Here is a 27,207-nt window from a genome sequence, read left to right on the forward strand (position 1 = left end):
GTGGGAGTGTGAAGAATGTGTTACACCCAAAATGAAGAAAGGACAGGTAAGGTGTGAGAACCATAACTGAAGTGAACAGAAACCAAGACTTGTGGTATAAATAGATCCAAGCAGGGGTAGGCCTGGCAGATGGTTGGCAGAACTCCATGCCAGTGGTTGGTAACAGAAGATGGTGAAGGTAGCTACCAGAGGAACTGGAGATCTTGATCACAGAAGGCAACCTCTGAGTCCTAGAGTACCACAGACAGAAAAACCATTACCAAGGAACCACAAAAAAGTGTCCATGGACAGGATAGGGTGTAACCAACCAGGCCCTGGGCAGTGGAGTGACATGCTGGCAACAGGAGGAGCAGACTCAAGGTCTTGATGCTGAGTGAAGGCAGCCTTCTTATCACACTGTGCTTCGAATCAGGATTGTTCAGAGATTCTGTAAGAGCATTAAGTGTACTGTTTGGGATTTGGACAAGAGAGAAGCAGCAGCTAGAGCCAGGCCAGTCATCACACCTTTGGTCTCTGCAGAGTTATGAATATTTCCATTTGCATATCCACTGGCCCAAGGCTTACTGTGCAGACAGACCTGCTCTGCTACCCCTCTAAAGGAACTTTCCAAGAGAGAAAACAATGAATACATTTGCTCTTCCTCTTGAAGTGATAAGGATTGGATCCCACTGACCTCCGCTTTCACATCACCTCACACCTGATCTATTCTGATTAATCATAAACGGTTCCCCCACTCCCAGTGTTCTCCCTGCTTCCATCTGACTGTACCCTGCTCTCCTATCAACCTTCTGGAAGCATTGTCTTTGTTTTTGTGTTCCACAAAGATTTAAATATTTTGTACTCTCTACATAATGAAGTTCAAACACCTTGGGCTGCCATTCATGAAACCCTAGGCCTGTGTCTGTGAAGAACGGGATGGAGTTGGAGGATGGCAGAAGTAAAACTCACAGATACCAGTAGGTATTGCATTCTGGCTTTATAAAGCCTCAAAAGGGATAAAGACAGCATAGACCAGTAAACATTTGAATGTTGTTCTTTCAGAAAGAACATGGAAAGAGACCAACGGGGTCTGTTTCATCATGGAACAGACCAAGGGGGTGACAACTCGTCAGCAGCCTGTAAGGGTGAAACATCTGCTAGGTCTGAACCAAAGGGATCCCAGAAATTTGTTATCTTCCCTATTGGAAGAGTCCATTGTCACCCAAAAACAATTGCTGCTTCTTGTAAAGCCACTCAACAAGCCACAGGCGTAGGCATGGCAGGTTATTGGCTGAACTCCATGCTAGTGGTTCACTTAGAACAGCCACCCATGCATAGTGTCTGGGTTCGCAGTCCCAATATTTTCAATCCATCATATTCTGCAAGTTTTTCTCTGTGCCTGCACCACAGATGATGCAATTTCCTTTATCTACACCTGTGTAGAGATGAGGAGGTTTTTCCATTTCTCCATGTTGGAGGTTTGTTGAATTGAATTAACCTGTTACAGATTTGGACTCAAAAAGAGGAAAAAAAGGAAATTGTGTAGAAACATTAAACTCTGAGGCTTCCACTGATCTCTCAAGCCAGTTTTAAGTAACTACGTTATATTGATATAATCATATCAGTGGATAACAAAATATTCTCTTCATATTATCTGGACCTTTCCTTCTAGATACCAGGGTCCCAATCTATGTAGATAGAAGTTCATGTTGTGCTGTGCTGGATTTCCTTTAGCAGGGCATTTATTTTCACTACCAAGTAAAGTTTGATTTTATTTTAGTAGGTTTAAAAATATTATTTTTAATAATCTTCCCAAAGTAAATGAATGTATATTTCAATAGTAACAGGGCATTTGTGGCATCATTTTGTTTGTAATATACTGTGAAGATAAACATTTCAGATGAATACCATATTTATAAAATGTCTAAAGAAATGTAAGCAAATTGTTTTTGAAATTGTTTATAAATATTAGGAGTTTTAAGCATATGTGGTGCTAAGTAATATTGACATGTCTGGGAAAATGTGCAAAATAGAAGGCAAATAAGGCAACTACTCATTCCCCAAATTCACTTACCCATAAGCAAAATAAATTCTTTGAGAAAAAAAATGTGATGAAATTAGTGAGGCCAACAGTGACATTTAAAACATGTATTTAAATACAAATCTGTATCAAGTTAAGCGGTGAAAAAAACCTTGACCCCTATACTATTAAAGGCAGGAAAGAAAAGGAACACAGGCGTTTGTTAGTACAAGAATTACTGTTGAGGGTGGAAATTCTTTCTGGAGATTATAAAAATACGGTAGTAACAGATTTGATGTCATATTTTTCCCTAAGGACTGAGGGGTACAGTTGATTCCATAAGTGATCGGGCAGCTTGTGGATTCTATTGTTATAATTCAGTCCTGTATTGAGTTTCAAATATCTACTGTTCCTAAATGTTCAGTGTCTAAGTTCCTCAGACTTTCCTCTCAGGATCTCTCCAGTATTTAGCAGTAATATATCAAGTGTTCATCTTCAAGTGTATCAGCAGCCATTCAATCATTTTTCCAAAGAAATTGGTCAAATGTCAGAAACAGTAGAATTCCCAGATTGTTTTTTCTTCCTAGGTCAAACTTCATCATTTCTGGGATTTGTCTGAAGTTTTCAAAAATTTTATAACTTAGATTTTCCTCGTGACTTCTCCTGGCAAAGTATTGGTTTTAACAAGTTTCTATTTTCTCCCCCATATCTTTTACTTTCAAAATGGCTTCATATTTTATCTTTGAGTCCTGAACACAGAACACAGAGGTAAAATATAACTATGTTAGATTTTAAGAGATGACGAAGCTGTTTTAATGAGGGCAAAATAAAACCTATGGAAATACAAGCTCCATAAAAAATAACTGAATACACATCAAACGTAGAAAGCCCCACCCTTTCTATGATTTTTACAATTAATAGGACCATATAAATCATAGGAATTCGGGTGTGGAAAAGTGGGCTGAGCTCTTTGGAGGGAAAGAAGGTAATTTTATAGTTAGCTTTTCTGTAGTGCAGAAGTCTTTGCTGTGAAAAACAGTACTCAGCAATTAAAGTGAGGTTAAAAAGAAACTGAAATGTTCTCTTCTTCCTATTTTCAGAAAAGAGTGGAAATGGTAGTTGAGAGGACAGTTGCAGAGATGGAGGGATTGTCTTCAGAGGGCATGAGGCTGTGGTGGGCGCATCAGAGGAACTGAAAAAAGAGCAGTGGTATGTCATTGCATCCATAGTAGCAAATATTGAAACCCTCTCGAGCTAATATAAGTAGGAAAGCAATATTTTATGGGTGTTAGGTAGTTCATAGAATTTCTGGAAAGGCCGGAAAGTGATTGTTTGAGGCTATCCAACTAGAGAAGATGCTCAACTCTAACCAGGAAATGGCCCCACTGAAGACCCACTGCTGCTGTGTCCCCTGCACCTTCGCTCACATCAGTTAGCCTAAGAACTAAGAACCAGATACTTTAAATTATGCAACTATTGTTCCTTGAAGCTGAAACCTTCCACTGCTACTCTTGTCAGAAGTGGATTCTTGCCTTATCACATAGCTGTCTTATGAACTGCAGTCTCAAATGGGTGCATCTGATAGGAAGATAATATATCACAAGATATTGGGGAAACTGAATCTCTAGCTTCTACTCTGGAAGATAGAGGCATAATGCGGGACATTGCCCAAATGTGAGAATGGCAAATATATTCCATCAGCAAATGTCCTTCAACAGCAGTATGGTTCCAGTGTAGGAGATAGGAAGTCAAGAAGTTTGACAGATTAAATGTTACAAATGAGAAAAAATGGGGCATCATGAATGACTCCCAGATGTCAGGTTTTCATACTGTGGTAGATGGTGGCGGCATGACTGAGATGAAGTGGGCTTGAGGAAGGAGCATGTTTAGTACAGGAAAGGCAGTCAGAATCAAGAGTTCGTTTTTGGTGAATTCTAGGAAGATGACAGCAGAAGTGGCATAATGTTTTGAATATCCTTAAATCAGCCTATAAAGAGAAACAGAGCAAATAGGATAACAAAGGCAAATACCCATGGAGATCATCCTTAAAAATAGGTGACAGTGTTTTTTAGTAGAGACGGGGTTTCACTGGGTTAGCCAGGATGGTCTCGATCTGCTGACCTCGTGATCCGCCTGTCTCGGCCTCCCAAAGCGCTGGGATTACAGGCTTGAGCCACCACGCCCAGCAAAAATAAAAAATAAAAAAATAAAATAAAAAAAAATAAGGTGACAGTGGCTGGGTGTGGTGGCTCATGCCTATAATCCCAGCACTTTGGGAGGCAGGCATATCACGAGGTCAGGAGATCGAGACCATCCTGGCCAAGGTGGTGAAACCTCATCACTATTAAAATACAAAAAATCAGCCCAGCATCATGGCACACAACTGTAATCCCAGCTACTCAAGAGGCTAAGGCAGGGGAATCGCTTGAACCCAGGAGGCAGAGGTTGCAGTGAGCTGACATCACGCCACTTCTCTCCGGCCTGGCAACAGAGCAAGATTCCGTCTCAAACAAACAAAAACAATAGTTGACAGCATATTTCCATAGACTGTAAAATATGAGTGGATGAGGAGTAACCGCTGACACCAATAAAAACTGCACTTTATCAGTACCTTTGCAGGAGGAACCAGAGAAAAACAAGGGGCATCAGATGAACTTGAGAATGCTAAAATATCCAAAAAGTACTCACTGGAAATTTTATCTGAAACTGAGAGGAGTTTTACACCCTCTAATAATGAGTGAGTTAAAGGAGTTTGCAGTAAAGTCTGACAGGACCAGAGAAGTCTGGGCTCTATGAACTCCCAAACTAACTCATCAAAACTTACTTTGAGGGCAAAGAGTTCAAATGAAGAGAAACTGTAGTGTCTCCAGCAAGGAGACGCCCATCTGAGCAGCACAGAGACAAGAGCACTAAAGGAAAGGGAAGGTCCAGATAAAAGTAAGGGAAAATGTATTTCCAGAAAATAAGCTTCCAAATTTGTTGAATATTGCACAAATTAAACAAAAGAGAGAGCTCTAGAGCCATGAGGTTAGAGAAACTATCTTGAATAACAACTATTTCTAAAAATCAAGGAAAACTAATTTCAAGTGTAAATGAGGAAAGGAAGGATCAGATCTTAAGTCAACATCAGATAACAGATCAAGAAGCCAAGTAATATCCCTAAAATAATTAATGCACATTAGAAAAACATTACCACAAAATAGATTAAAATTATAACCTAAAAAAAATAAAATAACTAAAAAGCTAAACAACTATGAAAATGATATATGAAATAACATTAATCAGAATTAGAAACACTCAAAAATTAGGTAATATATCTCTGGAAATATTATAAATAAAAGAAAAATATTTTAGAAATGAAGAGTACACTAGAAGGAGCAAATGAATTAAAATGCAACAGATAATACCTTAAAAATAGGAAGTAAGAAATATAAAAATTTAAAAAGCAAAGACCAAATGGAAAACATTCTATTTTGTTTAAAATGACACTGTGTTCTTCAAAAATGTCAGTTTCATCTTCAATAAAATACTAGCAAACTGAATTCAGCAGCATATTAAAATGATTATATGCCATGAACAAAAGATATTTATTCCTGGAATTCAAGGATCATTCAACATACAAAAATCTATCAATGTAATACTCCACATTAACAACAAAGTAAATAAAATCACACAATCATCTCAATTGATGCAGAAAAGGCATTTGACAAAATTCAACACTGTTTTGTGATTTAAAAAGAATATTTGACAAATCAGAAATTAAAGGAAATTTTCCAACATGATAAAGGCCATATATGAAAAACCCACTGATAACATCAAAACAGTTTTTCAGAGCAATTAGGCAAGAGAAAGAAATAAAAACATCCAAATTGGAAAGAAATAAGTAAAATGATCATTTGCATGTTCTATGTAGAAAACCTTAAAGATTACACACTTATACAAACTGTTAGAACCAATAAGCAAATTTAGCAAAGTTGCAAGATACAAAGTCAACGTACAAAAGTCAGTTGTGTTTCTGTACACTAACAATGAAAAATTCAGAAAGGGAAACAACTCCATTTACAATAACATCAAATAGAATAAAACACGAATTAACTTAACCAAAGAGATGGAAGACTTGTACAATGAAACATACAAAATACTGCTGAAAGAAATAAAGACGACATAAATAAACAGAAGGATATCCTATGCTCATGGATTGGAAGACTTAATATTTTTAAGATATCTATATTACCCAAAGCAATCCAAAGATGTAATGCACTCCCCATTAAAAACCAATGGCATTGTTTTACAGAAATATTTTTTAAATTCTAAAATTTGTATGGAATTCAATGAACTCTGACTAGCCAAAAAAATCTTGAAAAAATAAGAACAAAACAATCGTGAAAAAGAACAAAATTGAAGGACTTCCTGATTTCAAAACGTACCACAAAGTTACAGTGATCAGACTAACGTCTTTAGGTTAGCGTGGTACTAGCCTAAAGACAGACAGACCAATGGAATAGAAATAAGCCCTCGCATATATGGTCAACTGATTTTCAACAAGGGTGACAAGACCATTCAATTAAAAGGACAGTCTTTTAAACAAACAGTGCTGAGAAAACAATATCCACATGCAAAAGGATGAAAGTGGATTCTTACCGTATACAAAAAATAAAGTGGATGAAAGTTCTAAATGTAGGTACTAAAACTATAAAACTCTTATTAGAAAACATGGAGGAAAAGCTCCACGACATTGGGTTTGGCAATGAATTTTTGGATATGACAGTAAAAACACAGCAACAAAAGAAAAAATAAATTGGACATTAATATTAAAAATTTTTGTATATCAGAGGATACTATCAGCAGGATAAAAAGGGAACCTACAGAATAGGAGAAAATATTTGGAAATTATATATATCTGATAAGGCATTAACTTCTGGAATATATGGAGCTCCCCTACAACAGAACAACAGCAAACCAATCCAATTCAAAAATGGGCAAAGGACTTGAATAGACATTCCTCCAAAGAAGATATATGCAAATGACCAAAAAGCATCTAAAAAATTCTCACCAGCATTAGGAAAATGCAAATCAAAATCACAATGAGATACCAATTCACACCCATTGAAATGGCTATGATAGAAAACAAACAAACAAACAAAGAAACAAAAACAGAAAATAACAAGTACCAGCAAGGATGTAGATAAATTGGAACTCTTGTGCACTGCTAATGGGAATGTAAAATGGCAAAGCCACTGTGGAAAACAGCATGGCAGTTCCTCAAAATCCTAAACATAAAACTACCATATCATTTACCAATTTCACTTCTGAGTATATTCGCAAAAGAATTAAATGTAGTAGTTTGAACAGGTGTTTGTACATCAATGTTTATAGCACTGTTATTATAGCCAAAAGGTGAAAACAATCCAAATGTCCTTTGACAGATGAATAAACGACATTTGCTTGTTGGTTCTAACAGTTTGTATAAGTGTGTAATCTTTAAGGTTTTCTACATAGAAGATGTTGTCAGCCTTAAAAAGGAATGAAATTCTGATACATTCCACAACATGGATGAACCTTGAAAACATTATGGTAAGTGAAATAAGTCACACAAAAAAGGACAAGTATTATATGATTCTGCTTATATGAAGTACCTAGAATAGAAAAATTAATAGAGAAAAAAATTAGAATAGTAGTTACCACAGGCTGAGGGGAGGAGGTGGGTAGTTTTGTTTAATGGGTTCAGAGTTTCAGGTTGAGATGATGAAAAAGTTCTGAAGATGTAGAGGTGTGATGGTTGCACAATAATGTGAAAATACTTAATGCCACTTAATTGTATGTTTAAAAATGGTTAAAATAGTAAATTTTATATCGTATATATTTATCACAACAAAAAGTCAATGTCTTGAAAGACAAAAAAGGCTGTAGAAATGAATCAAATTAAAGAAGAATACAGAAGCAATTTAAAAGTTGAATAAAATGTTAACAATAGGAGAATCTGGGTTAAAGTTACAACAGTTTTATTCTTGCAGCTATTCTATAAAGTTATTTCCAAATAAAAAAGTTTTTAAAAATGAAGAAAGAGATTAAAAGAATTCAAAACAAAGTGACAAATAAAGACTATAGGCAAAGAAGATCCAACATAGCAAAATAGCATAATAAGGGTCCCGGGGAAAAAATATAACAAACACTAAAAATTATAATTTTAAAAAATTCCTGAAATAAAATTGAATTTACATTATGAAAGGGAATATAATTTACTAAGTATATTAACCCAGAATGACAAACACAAAGATAAAGTCCAGTAAAACTGCTATATTATAAAGAAAGTGAAAAAAACTCTAATCAGGCAAAAAGATCAAGTGATTCTTAGGGAAAGAAAACTATATTATAACCAGCCCTTTGACACTTTATGCTAAGAAAGGAAAATGTGAATAAAGTATCTTAGACCCAGGAAAAATTTATTTTCAACTATAAAGATGACCATCAATCTGTTATTAACATTCAAGGACCCAGAAAACATTGTTTGATGACCAATTCCTGAATAATCTTCTGGAAAACAGGCTTCACACAACCTAAATGACAAGAGAGAAACTGACATAATAACTGACGGTATCAGTAAATATATATTTACTTAAAGAATAAGATTCAGCCGGGCGCGGTGGCTCACGCCTGTAATCCCAGCACTTTGGGAGGCCGAGGCGGGCAGATCCACAAGGTCAGGAGATCGAGACCATGAGTGGGGAAACCCGTCTCTACTAAAAATAAAAAATTAGCGGTATTTGTGATTCTGCGAGGCATGTAGTCCCAGCCTTCTCAGGAGGCTGAGGCAGGAGAATGGCGTGAACCGGGGCCGGGCTTGCAGTGAGCGGGGTCCCGGCCACTGCACTCCAGCCTGGGCGACAGAGCGAGACTCCGTCTCAAAAAAAAAAAAAAAAGAATAAGATTCAATCACGGATAAAAGAGAATATGTATAATATCTACATAATCCCTCACAATATAGACAACAAAAGGAAAAAGAATAGGAAAGGCGTAATAACCCCAAATTTTATTATTTTTGATTTTATTATATTGGTATTTTATTCTAAGACTTTTGTGGGTAAAATGTGGGATAATGTAAATTAGTAGTTATGTCATACTCTAACATTTGTGTGTAATTGGGCACCAGAATTGTCAGTAAGGAAAAAAGAAAATACAAAAGTAAAATACAAGATTATCAAGTGAAAATCCTATGGAATTTGAAGTAACAGAATAAATAAATAAAATATTTTATCTTTAGATAATATATGCATATATCTGGATTTGTTGTTGTTTTTTGTTTCTTTTCTTTTTTTTTTTTTTTTTTTTTTGAATAACCTTGTTCTGTCACCACAGGCTGGAGTGCGAAAGGAGCATGATCTCGGCTCACCTATCCTGGGTTCAAGTGATTCTCATGCCTCAGCCTACTGAATAGCTGGGCTTACATGTGCTCTCGACCACACCTTACTAATTTTCATATTTTTAATAGAGACAGGGTTTCACCATGTTGGCCATGCTGGTCCTGAACTCCTAGCCTCAAGCGATCCACCTGTCTCGACTCCCAAAGTGCTGGGATTACAGGCATGAGCCACCGCACTTGGCCTGTTTTGTATATATGTATGTGTATATATATGTATATGTATATGTATATGTATGTGTGTATATATGTATATGTATATGTATATGTATGGGAGTGTGTGTGTGTATTTTCTAACCATGCTCATTGAAAAGGTCAAGAATAGAAGACCAACCTAGTAGCAATGTGTATTTTTGCGTCCAAATTTTGGTTTTGAATTACCATTTTCCAATAAACAGAACCAAGGCTTCTCAGAGAAAATGTTAGTTCCAGGTCAGAGCAAGAAATATTCAAAATGAGCTTAACCCCATCAAAAAGTGAGCAAAGGATATGAACAGACGTTTCTCAAAAGAAGACATTTATGCGGCCAACAGACACATGAAAAAATGCTCATCATCACTCGCCATCAGAGAAATGCAAATCAAACCACAATGACATACCATCTCACACCAGTTAGAATAGCAATCATTAAAAGTCAGGAAACAACAGGTGCTGGAGAGGATTGGAGAAATGGGAAGACTTTTACACTGTGGGTGGGACTGTAAACTAGTTCAACCATTGTGGAAGACAGTGTGGCGATTCCTCAAGGATCTAGAACTAGAAATACAATTTGACCCAGCCATCCCATTACTGGGTATATACCCAAAGGATTATAAATCATGCTGCTATACAGACACATGCACATGTATGTTTATTATGGCACTAGTCAGAATAGCAAAGACTTGGAACCAACCCAAATGTCCATCAATGACAGACTGGATTAAGAAAATGTGGCACATATACACCATGGAATACTATGCAGCCATAAAAAAGGATGAGTTCATGTCCTTTGTAGGGACATGGATGCAGCTGGAAACCAGCATTCTCAGCAAACTATTGCAAGAACAGAAGACCAAACACCACATGTTCTCACTCATAGGTGGGAATTGAACAATGAGAACACTTGGGCACATGAAGGGGAACATCACACACCGGGGCCTGTCGTGGGGTGGGGGGAGGGGGGAGGGATAGCATAAGGAGATATGCCTAATGTAAATGACTAGTTAATGGGTGCAGCACACCAACATGGCACATGTATACATATGTAACAAACCTGCACATTGTGCACATGTACCCTAGAACTTAAAGTATAATAAAAAAATTTTAAAAATAACAACAATGAAAAGACACTTTGATATGATATGGTTCTTTTTACTCACATGTGCTTGGCACATAGTAAGTGTTCAATAAACTTTTGCTAAGTGAAAAAAAAAATGAGCTTTAAACATCTTGTTATGCCCAATAGCAAACATGACAGATTTCAAAAAGTGGCTGCAAAAATATTTCCTATTTCACATACTTTTATCCAATGTGACCTTGCTACCAGTAAGTGGACCTTTTTCTCAACTCCTTTTAATCTGGGGGAGTTCTATGACTGCTTTGATGAAAAAAGTATGGAGGAAGAGACTCTATCCCAGTTCCAGCAGTAGATCTTAACTGGTCTAGAAGCTTGCATTTTATACCTCTCAGAATGTTTGCTCTTGGAAAATTCTATCTTGGAACCCAGCTACCATTCTATGAAAAGCCAAGCCATCTTAAGAGGTCATGTGTAGGTGGTCAGTCCCATTGATAACCTCAGATGAGCTCCCAGCCAACAACCAGCATCAACTGCCAGTGAGGTAAGTGAGTCCTCTTGGTCATTCAGCCAAGTTGAACTTTTGGATGACTACACCCTCAACTAGCAATTGACTACAAATTTATAATATACCCCGTGGTAGGCAGAAAACGTCTCCCAAAGATGTCAATTTCCTAATCTCCATAATCTGTTAATGTTATGTTACATGGCAAAGGGCATTCTGATCGCTAATCACCTGACCTTAAAACAGGGAGGTTATTCTGAATTATCAGAGTGGGCTTAATGTGATCACAAGAGTTCTGAACAGTGGAAGAGGGAGGCAGAAGAGGAGTGTGGCGTGCTGGGATGTGAGAAGGATTAGGCATGCTATTGCTAGTTTTGAAGATAAAAGAAAGACAGCATAAGCTAAGGACTATAGGCAGCTTCTAGAAGCTGGAGCAGGCAAAGAAACCGATTATCTCCTAGAGCCCTGAGAAACGAATACAGCCCTGTCAACACTGTGATTTTAGCCCAGTGAGATTCAATTCTGATTTCTGACCTCCCAAAACTATAAGATAGATTTACATTGTTTAAACCATTAAATTTGTGGTAATTTGTTACAGCAGTAATAGGAAATTAATATAGGCCCCAAGTGAGAACTACCCAGTAGAGCCCAGTCGACTCATAGAAACATGAGAAATAATTTTTTAAAATGAAGTTTGAACCACTAAGTTTTATTGCATAGCAATAGATAACTGGAATAGCAAGGGAGTTACCAAGTCTATTAGGCTATCTTAATAGAATTCATGAGCCAAACTGAAAAGGTTTCCATTGGGCAAAGGGGGAATAAATGGAGCATCAGTAAGGATAACACTTTAATACATTAAATGATCAAATACATTTAAATTCATAACTTCATAAAGATACAACAAAATTGATCAACTTTGTAGGATGTGAAAGAATAAACTCACTATTTGTAAAACTGTTAAGTAAAAAACAAACAAACAAACAAAAAACAAAATGTAAACACTTACTTAGCCTACTCCTCTTATACTATCAAATACCAAAAGAGGAAAATTTTTTCTTTATATAATTTTTCTAGGTAATAAAGGAAAGAGTGATTGAATTTGAATATATCTCTACCATACAATCTGTAATTAATTAATGGACTTAGGCGTTGAGAATTAGTGGCAGCAAAAATTGCAAAAAGATGTTCCATCAGACAATATGTATATCCTGCTGGGGGAACACACCACCACAATAAAGCAGCCTTGGAAAAAAGAAAAAAAGAGAACGACCTGAATCTTATGTCTGATAAAGCCTCTGGGTCAACTACCAATTTATGGGAAACACAAAGAACACAGGAGAGAGGAATATATTAAAGTATTAATACACCAAAAAGATAAAGTCAACAAAATCCAGCAAAGGTAATTCTGCATATAAATTTCTTTGTTTCTTCAAAAAATAAAATGCAAAAGGGGAAAATGGATGGAGGGGGAAAACCTGTAAATTAAAAAACACTCAAAAGACATAATTTAAAGCTAAAAGTATAGCATTGAAGGATGTTCCCTTTGATAATACAATTAAAAAGATAGAGTTAAAGGGTCTAATCCTGGAGCACTTCAACATCTAGAGATGGATAGAGATGGAAGAGTCAGAAAAGGAATTGAGGAATGACCAGAGAAGCAAGAGGTAAAGCAGGCTGGTATCATAGAAGCCAAGAGAAAAGCATGCTCTGAGATGGGGAAGTTGTCAACTGAATCAAATATCATGAAGTCAGTAAGATGAAAATTGAGAAGTGGTCATCAGATTTGCCAACACACAGTTCATTGGTGACCTTGCTGAAAGCAGTGTCAGAGGAGTTGAAGGCAAAGCTAAATCAAATGAGTGACAGTAACTGAAAGATGAAAAGAGACATTTAATGGCTATTGGCAACTCTTTAAAAATGTTTGCTTGAGAAGAGGAGCAGAGATACAGCCTGGTAGCTAGGGGACAACATAGAGTTAATGGAGATTTCTTTTTAAAGTGGAGTTTATTCTAGCATATGTGTATGCTGAGAGAGAGCTTGAAGATATAGGAGAGAAAAAGAATAAACAGAAAAGAAAAGTTCTTGCGGAGTTGAGATGGGATGAACCCAAAACACACATGGAAACATTGATGTCTGATAGAGGGAGGGTTGCTGCATCTGCCAGAGGATGCAAAAGGTAAATGCCCATTTGGGTATACTTGCAGATTTGGCGGTAGGAAGGTAAGGGAATTTCTACCAGATGGATTACATTCTTTCCTTTCAGTTTGAAACAAGCCCATCATCTGCAAAGATGTGGAGCTGTATCAGGATATCCCATTTGTTAACCATGGAATTGAGGTTAGTGGTTTTTAAATTTTTTTGGACCATTACCCACTAATAAATGTATTTTTCTTAGGACCCACTATACACAAACACAGGTAATTGAAATAAAATTTCATGGCCCAGTGCTTACTCCTATCAGGTATGTTCTCTGTTCTTTCTTTTTCAAGCCTACTAGTCTAACTAGACTGGCAAGAGTCATGAAGCAGAGCACATGGGTTGGGGAGGACGAAAATAAAGGGGATCCTATCCCATGTCAGGGTAAATATGACTCCTGAGTAGGGACTGGCCTCCCTGTCTCAGAAATACATGTAAATTAAGGATATTAAATCAGAAGTTGGCTAAAAAGATTATTTCCAATGCACTTATATACTAAAATATTGTTTTTCATAATTTTCTAATTTTTTAAATTTTATTGGGAATTTATAGTATTACCTATTATAGTATATAAATAAAACACTTATGTAAACATTAAAGGACAATCAGACAGATCCTATACTCACTACCCTGGTTAAGCAATAAAATGTTTTCAGTAACATGGAAGCCCCCACTCCCAACTGTCTCTCCATCTCTGAGAGGTCATCATTACCTTGATTTTACTTTTAACCATTCCATTTTTCTCTATTATTTTGCCACTTATGCATATATCCCTAAATAATATAGGTTAGTTTGTCCTGCTTTTGTACCTTAGATAAATATAATACTACACCGTATGCATGTTCTTGTATCTGGCTCCTTTCACTAAATATTATGTCCATGATGCTATTTTATTCATTTTCGTTGCTGAACGCAATTCCGTATTTGAATATACCACATTTTTTATATTTGTTTACTGTCGATGAACATTCTGCTTGTTTTCATTTGGGAATCCTAGTCTATGTCCTCCTACACACATGCAGGAGCTTCTCAAGAGCATCTATCTTGCAGTAGAATTGCTGGATCAAAGAGTATGAATACTTTCAACTTTATCAGACAAGTTCAAATGCTTCCAATTTACACTCCTACTACCAGTAGGCGTTTCCCATCGCTCTATCTTATCACTACTTGATATGTTTAGATTTCTTGACACTATTGCCAATCTGGTGGGTATGTATTGGCAATTCATTGTGGGCTTTCATTGGTACTTCTATCCTTTCATATGTTCATTGGCCATTTGGATTTCAGATTTCTTTATTCAATTTTGTTTCATTAAAAAATGCTAGTTAGAGTTGATCTTTGACAAATCTGAAAAACAAAAAAAAGCAATGGGGAAAGGATTCCTTATTCAATAAACAGTCCTCGGAGAACTGGCTAGCCATATGCAGAAAACTGAAAGTGGACTCCTTCCCTATACCTTATACAAAAATGAACTCAAGATGGATTAAAGATGTAAATGTAAAACCCCCAAACCATAAAAATCTGAGAAGAAAATCTAGGCAATACCATTCAGGACAAAGTCACAGGCAAAGATTTCATGATGAAAATGCCATAAGCAATTGCAGCAAAAGCAAAAATGGACAAATGGGATCTAATTAAACTAAAGAGCTTCTGTATAGTAAAAGAAATTATCATCAGAGTGAACAGAGAACCTACAGAATGGGAGAAATGTTTTGCAATCTATCCATCTGACAAAGGTCTAATACCCAGAGTCTACAAGGAGCCTCCACATGTCAGTCGATTGTTCTCAAAATGGTGGTGCTATCCCTCACAGTACTATCACCAGCTACTAGTCTGTTGGGAAAACGTAAAGGGGATGATACTCAGCTGGAATCTGAGTGTGATCTTCTGGACATCCGTGTGGATGTTGATGCTGGGAAGGATCTGTGGACTCTGAGGAATATCGGTGTCATGCTGTTTAGACGGGGTATGCTCTGACATGGCAGGGCTTTCTTGGGTCTATGTCTGAGGCGCCACATCAAGCAAACTGAGGACCCATAAAGGAACACCGTAACCCTGGGAGACACCGTAAGGATAACAATAATGCTCACTACTCCCTAGCTCTTGTTAAACACTCCTTCCTCTCTTTTTATGAGATGTTATGATGCGGCAACAAGAAGGGTGTTAGAATGAATTTTGGAATGCAGATAAGGATATTGCCCATAGAATCTTTTGTGAAGATTTATTCTAACAAGGCTGTACTTGTATTTTTTATTTCCATGATGTTGAGGACAATCATAAAGTCAAAGATTCCACTAGATGGACACGTCTTTTGTTTGTTTGTTTGTTTGTTTACATTATTCCAGTAATTGCACGGAGGTTGCAACCCTTGGGAGGCAGGTGGGAAATGTCAGGGAGCTGCAATAGAGAGAAAAAGGAGTGGGGGTAATCTTAACGGTAACAATGGCAACTTTCAACAACACTAACTTGTTATTCTGCTTGAAAAATCATTTTTTAGAAATAGTCAAATATTTATGTTTGAGTTTTGTTTGAAATGCTCCTTTTCTATAAAATCATCTAAATATTTAATAATTTGGAACTTTTGACAGCATTCCAAATATTATGAAATTTTAAATATTTCTTCTAAACAATCACACAAATATACATGTTTCCAAACCAAAACAGATATTCCCATGCTTGAAATGCTTTTTCTAATTTCTAATTTATTCTTAAGGGCTAATTTGCAAAATGAAATTGTTTGGATGATTGGTTTGCAGTAAACATGGTGTACCAAATTGGTTTCTAAATTTAGAGAAAGGTTGAGTCTCCTCTTAAAATAATCAAGAAATAATAGAAGTATTAATGATAATGAAGTTTCCATAATTAAAAAGTCAAATTCTGAAATAACAAGCAGAAATGAACATTAGCAGGTAGCAGCTACATAATTTATAATTCTTACAAAGTTATTTTGAGCTCTTTTTATAGGATAACACAACCTCCAACATGCAGTTTGCTAAATTATAGTATAAGTACTATATGTGCCATAATTAAGTTCCATAATTTGGGGGAATTTACTACTATTAAATATAACTTAAACATACAGGAAATATAGTGCATAAAATTCTAAGAATCACAAAAGAAAGGCAAAGTTGTTTTAATAGATGCTATGATTTCTATGTCTGATATTTCAAACATTTTAGAAAGTAGTAATTATTATTATCCATATAAATGTTTTCAAAGAAAAATGCTCTTTACATATAGAATTTGAGGATGAGCTCTATATTTTAAATACAGTAGACTCCATGTCCTTCCTTGGAGGTTTTCGAGGACTAATTTTTGGTAATATCTCTTTGGCATAAAGTGTTCTATGAAGTCCAGCTTCTCGAAGCGCTAACTCGAAGCGAAGTCTAGGGTCAGAAATTATCTGTAGAAATAAAAATACAATTTAAATAGCAATTCATTGAACTAAAATAACTTTTAACATTTAGTTTCATGTTTTCCCAAACTAATTTTTTTTTTTCTGGACAGATGACTAGGTGACAGTAAACTTTGTGAATACAGTGACTATATTTTGGAAGCATCCAAACCTTTTTGACATTATCACTTTTCAGTACTTCAGTGGTTTCCAATGTAGGGTGTATAGAATATTGTGTACTAGATTAGTCAAAATATAATGCCTTAAAATTATTAGAAGATGAAGTAAAAGAAGCTTACTTTCAGTGCTACTATCTATTTATTACTTATTGCTGGCTGGAATTATAAAATACAGATAAGCATTGATTAAAATAAATCTAAGCCACAACCTCGTACATCTGTCTTTAAAAAGCATCTTAATTTCTCCATCATTTGGCAATATGTAAATTAAGCTTAAACACATGGCCACCACTTGAAAAACAAAATCAATAGGACTTTTCTTCCAAGGCTGGGTTTCTATTTCAAACAGAAGTAGAAAATGCCTCCATCAATCTAAGTGGGAGTAGACATATGAGTAGTTCAATTTCTGTTTTCATTTATAGCTGATTGGATCTTATTCCTCTTCCCCTCCTCCTATGAATATTAAATGTCAACAGAGACTGTTTGAAATGATAAGAAGGTGGCCACATATGGATTTTACCTAATGAGGCATTTTACATGGATTTGAAGTCCCCCTAGAGGATGCGATAATAAGCTAGTAAAAGCAGCCCCTCCAGGAGCTCTTAGGCGAATTGGGGTAATAAAAATGTGGACAGATAACTACAGATTATGGCAACATGTGGCAGATGCCCTAAAAGTAGTAAAACAAGAGGGAGCATCTCCTGGTGCTGGCGGCATGAGGATGGTCTCAGGTGAAGATGAGCAATTGAACTACCCTTAAAGTCCAACTTAGTCTATAAAGCAGACTGGGGAGGAAGAGAGACCTAATGAGAAAGGAAGATACATACAAACTCAGAGGTGAAATAGGTCAACCTGGGATAAGGGTGGTTTGAGCAGAGCACTGGTTATCATTGAGGAACACTGGAAACAGATGCTTCTCAGACAAGGACTTGAACTTAAAAGGCTCGCATGGCCATGCCGAGTCTAAGGAGCTACTAGGGTATGTTTGTTTCTGGTTTTCGAATAAAAATAATATAATCACTGTAGTTGCATAGGAAGATGGGTCTGATTGTAAGTTCAGAATAAATTAAGGTAGCAGGGAAAAAAGAAACGGAGGCCAAAAGAGTGGTTAGGAATTTACTACAATTGTCTAGACATAAAGTGATAAATGTCTGAACTTGGCTGGTAGCAAGGAAGAGATAATCGTCAGAAACACTATGAAAACAAGAATCAATAGTACTTGGCAGTTGATCAGATTCAGGGCTTGGGGCAACAATGAGTATGAAGTCAAGAATAATACAGAGATTTGTGTCTGAGAAGCAACAAATATGAGCCTAAGACCCAGGTTTTTCCTCTTCTGTCTCAATGTCTTCTCCCTGGTCCACTCTCATGTGCTCCAGTGATTCATGTGCAACCTGTATGCCATTGACTCCCAATTACATCTAGGACTCACCTCTCTTCAGCTCCACATTGTGAGGCTTAAATTTTTTTTATTATTCAATTTTTGCAGAGCTAGAGCATGAAATGGAGATCTCCCCACTACTGGGACTTCCATCTTCCCAATTCCCTTCCCCACAGGCAGCCCATCAGTTTCTTGTAAATACGTACTAGATACTTTTACTCTAAACATGGTATAAGTAAAACAAATTCTCCCTTTGCCTAAATCTGTTTTTCTTTCTGTATTCTTATATAGTTAATGGCAGCACCACCAGATGATTATAATTTACTGAATTACTACTAGGTGCCCGGAAATATTTTAGGCAGTGAACATTTATTATCTCTAATGCTCACAAGGGCTTTGTAAGTAATTATTTTACAGATGAGGAAAACAAGGCATAAAGATATAAATAGCTTATACAAGTGCACCCAGCCAATAAACAGTGGATGCAGATTTGAATCCAAAACACCACTCTGGTTTTTTTTTTTTTTTTTTTTTTTTTTTGTCTGGCTTTGTCACCCAGGCTGGAGTGCAGTGATATGAGCTCGGCTCACTGCAAGGTCTGCCTCCCGGGTTCACGCCATTCTCCTGCCTCGGCCTCCTGAGTAGCTGGGACTACAGGTGCCCGCCACCATGCCCGGCTAATTTTTTGTATTTTTAGTAGAGACGGGGTTTCACCGTGTTAGCCAGGATGGTCTCAATCTCCTAACCTCGTAATCTGCCCGCCTTGGCCTCCCAAAGTGCTGGGATTACGGGCGTGAGCCACCGTGCCTGGCCAACACCAGCTCTTAATATTACTTGTTGTCTAGCTTGGAATCATCCTTACTTTCTTTGTCCCCTCCCTTTCTCAGCCAGAGCCATTCATGACCCCACCACCACCACTACTTCTATGAAGGCTCTGTTATTTTAAAAGGAACTCACCCCAACCCACGCCCACCCCCACCAATTTTACATTCAGTACACAGAGCTAAAACATAAATCTGATTATAGTTGTGTGTCACATAATGACAAGGATACATTCTGAGAAATGTGTCCTTAGGCAATTTTGTTGTGTGAATGTCATAGCATGTACTTACAGAAACTGGGATGGTACAGCCTTCTACACACCTAGGTTGTATGATATAGGCCACTGCTCCTAGGCTGCGGCCTGTACAGCATGTTACTGTGCTCATGACCGTAGGAAGTAGTAACACAATGCTAAGTACTTGTGAATCTAAACACAGAAGAGGAAATGCATTGTGCTGTGATGTTAAGACGCCACTAGGCAATAGAAATTTTTCAGCTCAGTTATAATCTTAAGGGACCACCAACATATATGTGGTCCGTCTTTGACCAAAACACTGTTATGGGGCACATGACTGTATACAATTTAAAGCTCCAAAGTCTGGCATCTGCATACAGATGCCTTAGTAGCAAGGCCTACTTGCTACTACTGGTCAAATGCCTTAGTAGCAAGACCTACTGTGCTTTTCACCGCCTGAACCTAACCTGTGTTTTCAGTCTCCTCTCCCAGCACTTGTCATGTACCCCTTGTCATGTATCTCACACTGAAGACATCCTAGGAAAAGCCTTGTCCCACCCTCTTCCGCTTGGTCAAACCCAGAGGTGAAATAGGTCTCATCAGGTTAAGGGTTAGCCCAGCAGCCTGAGACTTTGCAGCTTCTGATTTCAATCCTTTCAAGCCTCAGCTATTCTCCCCACTTTGGCAGCCAGGATCTAGAGACACCTCTTAAACCTTGTAAATTAATCCTTCTCCCTATGTATCCTCCCCCACAACCTATTTTTGTTGTTGTTGTTGTTATTGTTATTATTGTAAATCATCTGGAGTGGATTTTGCTTCTGCTTCCAAAAATCTTTGACTAAGATAAGGCTCAGAAGTTTCCTCTCTGACACCTTCTCTGACTTCTCCAGTCAGGGTTAGCCATTCATTCCCTTCTTCTTCCTAGGGCAACCCTTAGACCTTCATTATAGAGTTGATCCCACCCGAGTGGCATTGTTGCTGTACATGCTACTTTCCTTCCCCAGCGGGCTCTTTTGCTCACTTCCTCCAGACAAGATCAGCCTATCTTGCTCAGATGTAGCCCAGGCACCATACACAGAGCCAGAATATAATATATGTTGCATAAATGTTGGTTCAATTAATAAATGAATGAATTATGCCTCTTTAGAGTCCCTAGCAAAGTATGTCACACAAAGTAGAGACATAAGCGGATGAATGGACGGTTTCCTGGTTTTTAAATAATTAAATGATTATTTAGCTTCTCTCCTTAGATTTGTAAAATTGACAACTACTTTCTCTTTTAATTTCAGTGACTGACATATCATCCACTCATCCATCCATCCTTCCATCCATCCATTCATCTGTTCTCCCTCCGACCCTCCATCCGTCAATCCATCCATCTAAAAGATCTTTTAAAAATCCTTTCTCAGTTACAAGCACAGACTAAAATGAACCCTAGGTTCCCAAAAATGGTTAAATAAGCTCTTAACACCTTTTTCTGTAGAAAATGTTTTATCATTAGCTCTGATGTATTATCGTCTGTTCATTTTCATTTCTAAAAGCTTTCCTCTGCTTTGTCATCAATATCAGTTGTTTATTTAATATAATTTATATTATGAATTTAAATATAATTCTTAATGTAACAGAGAAACATTTAAACAACAAAATACAATATTAATACAGAACTCTCAAGTAAAATTTTATAAAGCATTTTTTTAATTTAAAAAATAAGTTTCAATGACAGATTTATAACATTTTTAGGTAAGCTCTTGTTCTGTGGTAGCCTATTAACTAGTTTGTAATATTTGGAATTATGTAGCAATTATGTACTATCATTTAGAAGTAAAAATTATGCTAATACATGTGATATTCAAATGTAAATATTGAAAACTATTGTAACCCCAAACACACACTTCTACAGCCTTTGCCATCATCATGGCTTTTTCATCAGTCATGCTAATTTCCATAATTACCTGCTGTTCATTGTATGTATTCAATGTGAAGAGTGGCTTTTGAAGAATAAATTCTTCTTCAATTTCAATGCCCATCCTAGCTTTCGATGCCATTGTATCTGACATCATTCTAACAGGATCAAATTGAGCAACAACAGCAACCTAAAAATGAGAAAGCATGGCTACTTGGAACAAGGTACAAACTAAATATTTCTGGGCAACATTATTGATGTCTAATGCCCATTAAAGTTGGAAATTTTATTAAAGGTAAAGCCTGGGAGAAAAGGGCAGAAAAAAGTATTAATTGGCCAGTCCTAGAGATCCACAAAGGAGTTAACACAAAACAAGACAATACATATAAGACAAAATATTAAAATGCTATGGCATATAGTTATTTGCTAATGATTGAATAATTATAATTAATTTCAGATAACAATTTATCTTTCTGATATGAAGTCACAGGAAATCCTCGTATAGAAAATCTTACATATTCAACCAACTTGAAAGTCATAGAAAATAAAAAAAAAAATTCACTTTTTAACCATTAGTAATTTATGGTTATGGTAACAACCCCATGAAGTTTTCTAGGAAGTTTAATCTGATTGACCTAGATCTAGAGCATATAAGTCATGGGTCAAGTCAAGTGTGTTGGCATTAGTGAGCAAGGTGGGTGAATTTCCTTTGTAACAGGCAACTAGATTTCTAGGGACTGCTGTAAACCATTGTCCTCCTTCTACTGAAAAATTGCAAAGCCATTTTAACCCAAATGCCCTTGTCTTTTATAATTCAAACCTGCATCTTAATGAAAAGAAGTCACTAATTCTGTAAATGATATGCACCATTAGTAACACCTGCCTATTAATTCTGAAAGTCAAGAATTAGCATGAAGAAAGTGGCATTCTTAATGCCATTTAAAGACTGTAATAAAATAACTGAGGGTTGAACATGCTTTAATTATTTTAGGTTTGCTAGCTAAAATAGCTTCCATCACAGTTCTAAATACTGATTATAGATAAGAGATAACAGCTATTTCCTCTTTTGAAGCATTCACAGATGGAAAGAATTCTAATCACATAGACTGTGTAGTTATCAAAGTTATGTTTTGAACAAGAATGTGTTTAGTAATAGTGACATTAAATCTTGTACCCAGAAGGCCATGGTATATAAATACTTGCTAATGGTTGAATAACTAAAATTTTGTAGGATCCAGGATTACCAGGACTTACATTCCTATGCTTTACATTTATCTTTATAATATTTTTATCAAAGAAGATGATGATATAATAGTTGTATGTATTTACACCACATCTATACCATCTCATTTAGCTAGAGTTCCTTGGTTTGAATCAGTATAACATTTACTAGCTATGTGACTTTGAGGAAAGCACCTAACCTCTGTGTCTGCTCTGTTTCCTCTCCTATGAAATGGGGATATTAATACTGCCCACATCATAAAGTTGTTATAGAAATTAAAGCAATACCTAACAGCATTTAGAAGAGGACTTTACGCTTAGTAAATAATAAATTTGAACTCACATTATTGCAAATCTATAAGACAGATACTATTATTCCCATTTTTCAGATGAGGAAATAAAGTTTACGGAGGTTAAGTAAATGACCTGTTTCCAGTGCTGGTGAGTACAGAACCAGCTTGTACCAGGTTGGAAGGACACCAGAGGCCAAGTTCTTATCCATGATTCTGTGTTCCCTCCAGCAACATAGGAAGGAACCAAGTAGCCCTTTCCTATTAGCTGGGAAACGGTGTCAATGAAGATTTTAGAGATTTTGAGTTGAAACAACCACTTCAAGTTCAAAACTCTGAAAAACTACCAAGTAAAACTATCACATTTCCCAAGTTCTCAAATTCTCACCCTTGCCATCTACCATCCATTTTCATCTACTTTTGCTTACTTTCACTAGGCAAAGTGATGGGAAGCTTTTATTTCTCCACAACATAGGTATTTTCTAAAAAGTAATTTTTAACACATTTGTTGACTGTGGAATGTTTCCAAAGGGAGGCTCCTGTGCCAAAGAAGATTATCTTGCTCGAGCTCCACCAGGTTTTTTGAGGACAGTAAAATTCGTAGACTAGATGTAGAGCCTCACTGTTGTAAATGGATACTATCCAGCTAATAAACTCTAGGTGATATGATATACTTAAATAGTGGGAGAGCTTTTTAAAAGGTGATGATAAAGTTCTTTCAATACACTGAGAAACTGGAAATGGTTCAATATAATTTAATTGCTCCTAGAAATGAACAGCAGTATCCCAATTTGGAAAAGTTACATTTTATATAGCAGATGCCATGAACTAAGCCCCAGTAAGAATGCTATTAAGAGCACTTAGAAACATTTTTTTTTTAAAAACCACCCATGAAAATTTCCAAATGAAAAACACCTGTTTCCTAAGGGCTTCTAGCCGCCTCGCTCTCTCTTTGTCTTCATGAGCTTCTTGAAGGGCCGCTTCCTTTTTCTCCATCAAACGCCTTTCCAATAATTCTTTTCTATATTTAACCCTTAAAAAATAACACAGAAGGAAGTTGTTGAAGCATCATAATAATATTGGAGATTGTACGGAAAACACCATAGGGGCAGAACACATCTCAGAGGTGACATCACTGTCACATTTTGGTTTTACTTGTTTTTTAAATTGATTTCTCATGTCCAAACCAATAAAAAACACTTGTATAAAATGCAATTCATAGTTTTTGTTTTTGTTTTTGTTTTTTGAGACGGAGTCTCGCTCTGCTGCCAGGCTTAAGTGCAGAGGCACGATCTTGTCTCACTGCAACCTCTGCTTCCCGGGTTCAAGCGATTCTCCTGCCTCAGCCTCCCGAGTAGCTGGGATTACAGTCGCCTGCCACCACACCCGGCTAACTTTTTGTATTTGTAGTAGATAGGGGGTTTCAACATGTTGGCCAGGATGGTCTCAATCTCCTGACCTCGAGATCCGCCTGCATCGGCCTCCCAAAGTGCTGAGATTACAGGAATTCATAGTAATTCTAATAACAACCAGAGAAATGCAGGAAGGTGGGAGTAAAATTCAGTTGATCTCATTCCTCACAGAAATCACTTTATTAACTCTTAAAGTACCCACTGGCTGCCTTGGCTCCGGCTAACTGTCCTGAGAGGTGACTGGCTCACTTTCAAGTGAGCTATTATAGTGGTCTCCCAATGAGAAGTTTTAGCACACCTTGAGTTGTTAGAAAGTTTCCATTACTGATTAAATATACAAATTTTTAGAAGGAAAAGTAAAATAAGCTACTATAATAATGTCTAAATTATTTTACTTACTAGAACTTAAACTTTACATATGTTGTCATCTACATTCTCACTTTCTGAGTAGGTGCATATGTGTGTTAAGCAACTTTTAAAATTGCACTTTGACATCTGTAGATGGCAGCAAAAACATGACTTTCCCTTAGCATTCTATTTCCAACCCCCTTGAAATCATTAGCTATTAAAATATGGCACACTTAAATACCAGCTTAAAGCCCTGTGCACGTTGGCCCTCCTCTGCTGCCTTTTTTGGGCAGCTTCCCTTGCTATCTTCTTGTCCAAGCTATTCTTTTACTGAATTACAGAGATGGAATTCATCCTTTCAAAAGAGTAGGCACCTGGGTTCTCAGGGGAGTATTAGCTCTCCACCTTTGCCTTCCATCATTGACAGTTTAGATTTAGCTTTCTCTGTGGCATCAGTCACAAATGTCCTTTACCCTTAGTGTACACACCTGCATTTTCCAAGGTGGAGACACCTTCACTAGACCTTTTACCTTCTGGATTCTGATATTTACTGCGTGTTCACCGTGCATCAGGTCTTGTGATAAGTGCTTTACATGTTTTAGCTCATTTAGACCTCACAACAATCATATGCTGGGGTGCCATTTTAAAATTCTATTTTATGGATATAAAGAAAGAGAAGCATAGACATGTGATCTTAAGAAACGTACAAATAAGAGCCACTGAGAATTTGGAGAAAGGTGAGATGACCAATCACTGCATTGTGGGACGGGCTGGCGAAACTTAGCAAGAGCTTCATGGAGGAGGCAGTATCTGAGCAGGGTCTTGAGGATTAGGATTCCAGGCAGAGACAGCAAGTGCAGGGTTGGTATCTGGGAGTGGCCCTCACTTGCCTTGACCTAGTCATGGAGGCCACGAGAGGGGAAGAGCTCAGGGTGGCAAGAAGAGAACAAGTGAATGATGAGTGACAGAGAAGCCCAGGCAAGCACTGGTGGCTGAGGCTGGCAGCCACAGGGTTCCCTTAGGAAGACATGCTCCTGGGGAGGAACACCCTAGAAACAGGTTGCTCATGAGGCTGTCATGAAAGGAGAGGCACAGGAGAGGAAAGGAAGGAAGCATACAGTGGATCCTTGAGGAATACAAAACCCAGAATGGGATTTAGAAGGAAAATCCTAATCTCCTTTGATGACCATGAGTGTTCTTGACAAAACCAGGAGTCAATATAGTCAAGACACATGGATTAAAGAGCCCACAGACCAGAATGCTCCCTTTCACGCCTCCATGTCATGGAAAGCTCTATTTCTCATTCTCTCCACTTTCACTAAGGCATGACATGACACAACCTCCCTAGTGAGGTTCTACTCAATTTAAGCACTGAGTACAAGCTAAGTGAACTACTGTGAAGGTTCAATTAAAAAATACCCTGGGATTTGACAATTACCATATGCTAATTCTCAGAACTTTGGAAAGTTTCTCTTCCTTTGGGATATATAGGTTGCTTTGTCTGCAACAAAGTTTTTGTCTGCTTTGTGGAAAAGTAATAGTTGTTACAGTCAGGGGAGCTTGACTAGTGAGGAAGAAATTGCAAATGAGAGAAAGGCATTTGTACTTGTGTGGTAGAGAAGGCTGACTCATCATTTACTCTGAGGCTCATTCATTCATGTAACAGATATTTGTTGAGCACCTGCCATGCATCAAGGGCTGTGTTAGGCGCTGGTGATACAACGTCAACATGGAGACATGCTCCTGTCCTGGAAGAACTGACAATCCAATGTAGATACAATGACCCAGGCAATTATGATACAGGGCAGCTTGTGCTCTGATGGGACAATGGGGCAGAGACCATGGGAAAGACAGCTTTGCCACACTTGGGGCTTTCAGGGCAGTATCTATAATAGGAAGAAGTACTCTGAATTTAAGATACAAAGAAGGAGCAGGAACGCACCAGGAGGGGAGAGAATAGAAAGAATGATTCAGACAAAAAAGTAACATTTGAAGGCCCAGAGGTGAGAGTGAGCAGGTATGTTTGAAGAACTAAAAGAAATTCAGAATAACAAAAAATGAACAAAACAAAGTGCTGAGGACCAAGAATTGAAGCTAGAGAAGCAAGAGGGTCTGGACTGTGAGGGCTTTGAAAGCATGAGGGCTGTTTATCAGGGAGAAAGATCTGCTGTGATATGGAGGATGGGTTGTCGGGAGGCAAGACTAGAGATGAGCAATCCAGATGGGAGTGGAAGGCTTCCTGATCTAGGATGGGGGAAGAGTACTCATAGGAGGTTGGGAAAAGAGAGGGATTTAAAGGACATGTAGAAAATAAAAATCAATAGAAAGTTTTCATTTATTTTATGGGAGAGGCAAAGAGATAGAGGAAGTTTTCTGTCTTACACAGTGAACAGTGGTGTTCCTCTCTACGACTGGGAACTTACATTAGAAACAGGGAAGTGAAGGAATTAAGTTCAGTTTGAACACAGACCGGTCTTCACAAGATCTGGGCTGGAGAAATACATGGGGAGTCTTTATCAGTAGAACGGAATTGAAGCCACAAGGCAGATGCCATCATCTAAAACGAGTGTAGAATAAGAAGAGAGGTAGGCCTGGGATTGATTCCTAAGGAAACAACACTTAGGAAAGG

The 27,207-nt window shown here is 37.3% G+C and overlaps 1 protein-coding gene and 1 long non-coding RNA gene across 2 annotated transcripts in view; one reads left to right on the top strand and one right to left on the bottom strand.

Annotated features, from left to right (window-relative positions):
- Window positions 1–3,162: 3,162 nt before the first annotated feature.
- Window positions 3,163–27,207, top strand: part of LOC110740877 — a 76,150-nt gene continuing 52,105 nt past the window's right edge. The window contains exon 1 of the long non-coding RNA XR_002516102.2: window positions 3,163–3,208. This is a non-coding gene — a long non-coding RNA (uncharacterized LOC110740877). The remainder of the gene's footprint in view (window positions 3,209–27,207) is intronic.
- CCDC148 (coiled-coil domain containing 148) overlaps window positions 16,511–27,207 on the bottom strand; it is a 278,990-nt gene continuing 268,293 nt past the window's right edge. The window contains exons 13-15 of the mRNA XM_021923638.1: window positions 23,734–23,851; window positions 21,357–21,497; window positions 16,511–16,796 (exon numbers count right to left, since the gene is read on the bottom strand). Of these exons, the coding sequence (XP_021779330.1) occupies window positions 16,650–16,796; window positions 21,357–21,497; window positions 23,734–23,851 (406 nt within the window). The 3' untranslated portion in view covers window positions 16,511–16,649. The remainder of the gene's footprint in view (window positions 16,797–21,356; window positions 21,498–23,733; window positions 23,852–27,207) is intronic.

The sequence above is a fragment of the Papio anubis genome, chromosome 10, assembly GCF_008728515.1.
Source record: "Papio anubis isolate 15944 chromosome 10, Panubis1.0, whole genome shotgun sequence".
NCBI lineage: Eukaryota > Metazoa > Chordata > Mammalia > Primates > Cercopithecidae > Papio > Papio anubis.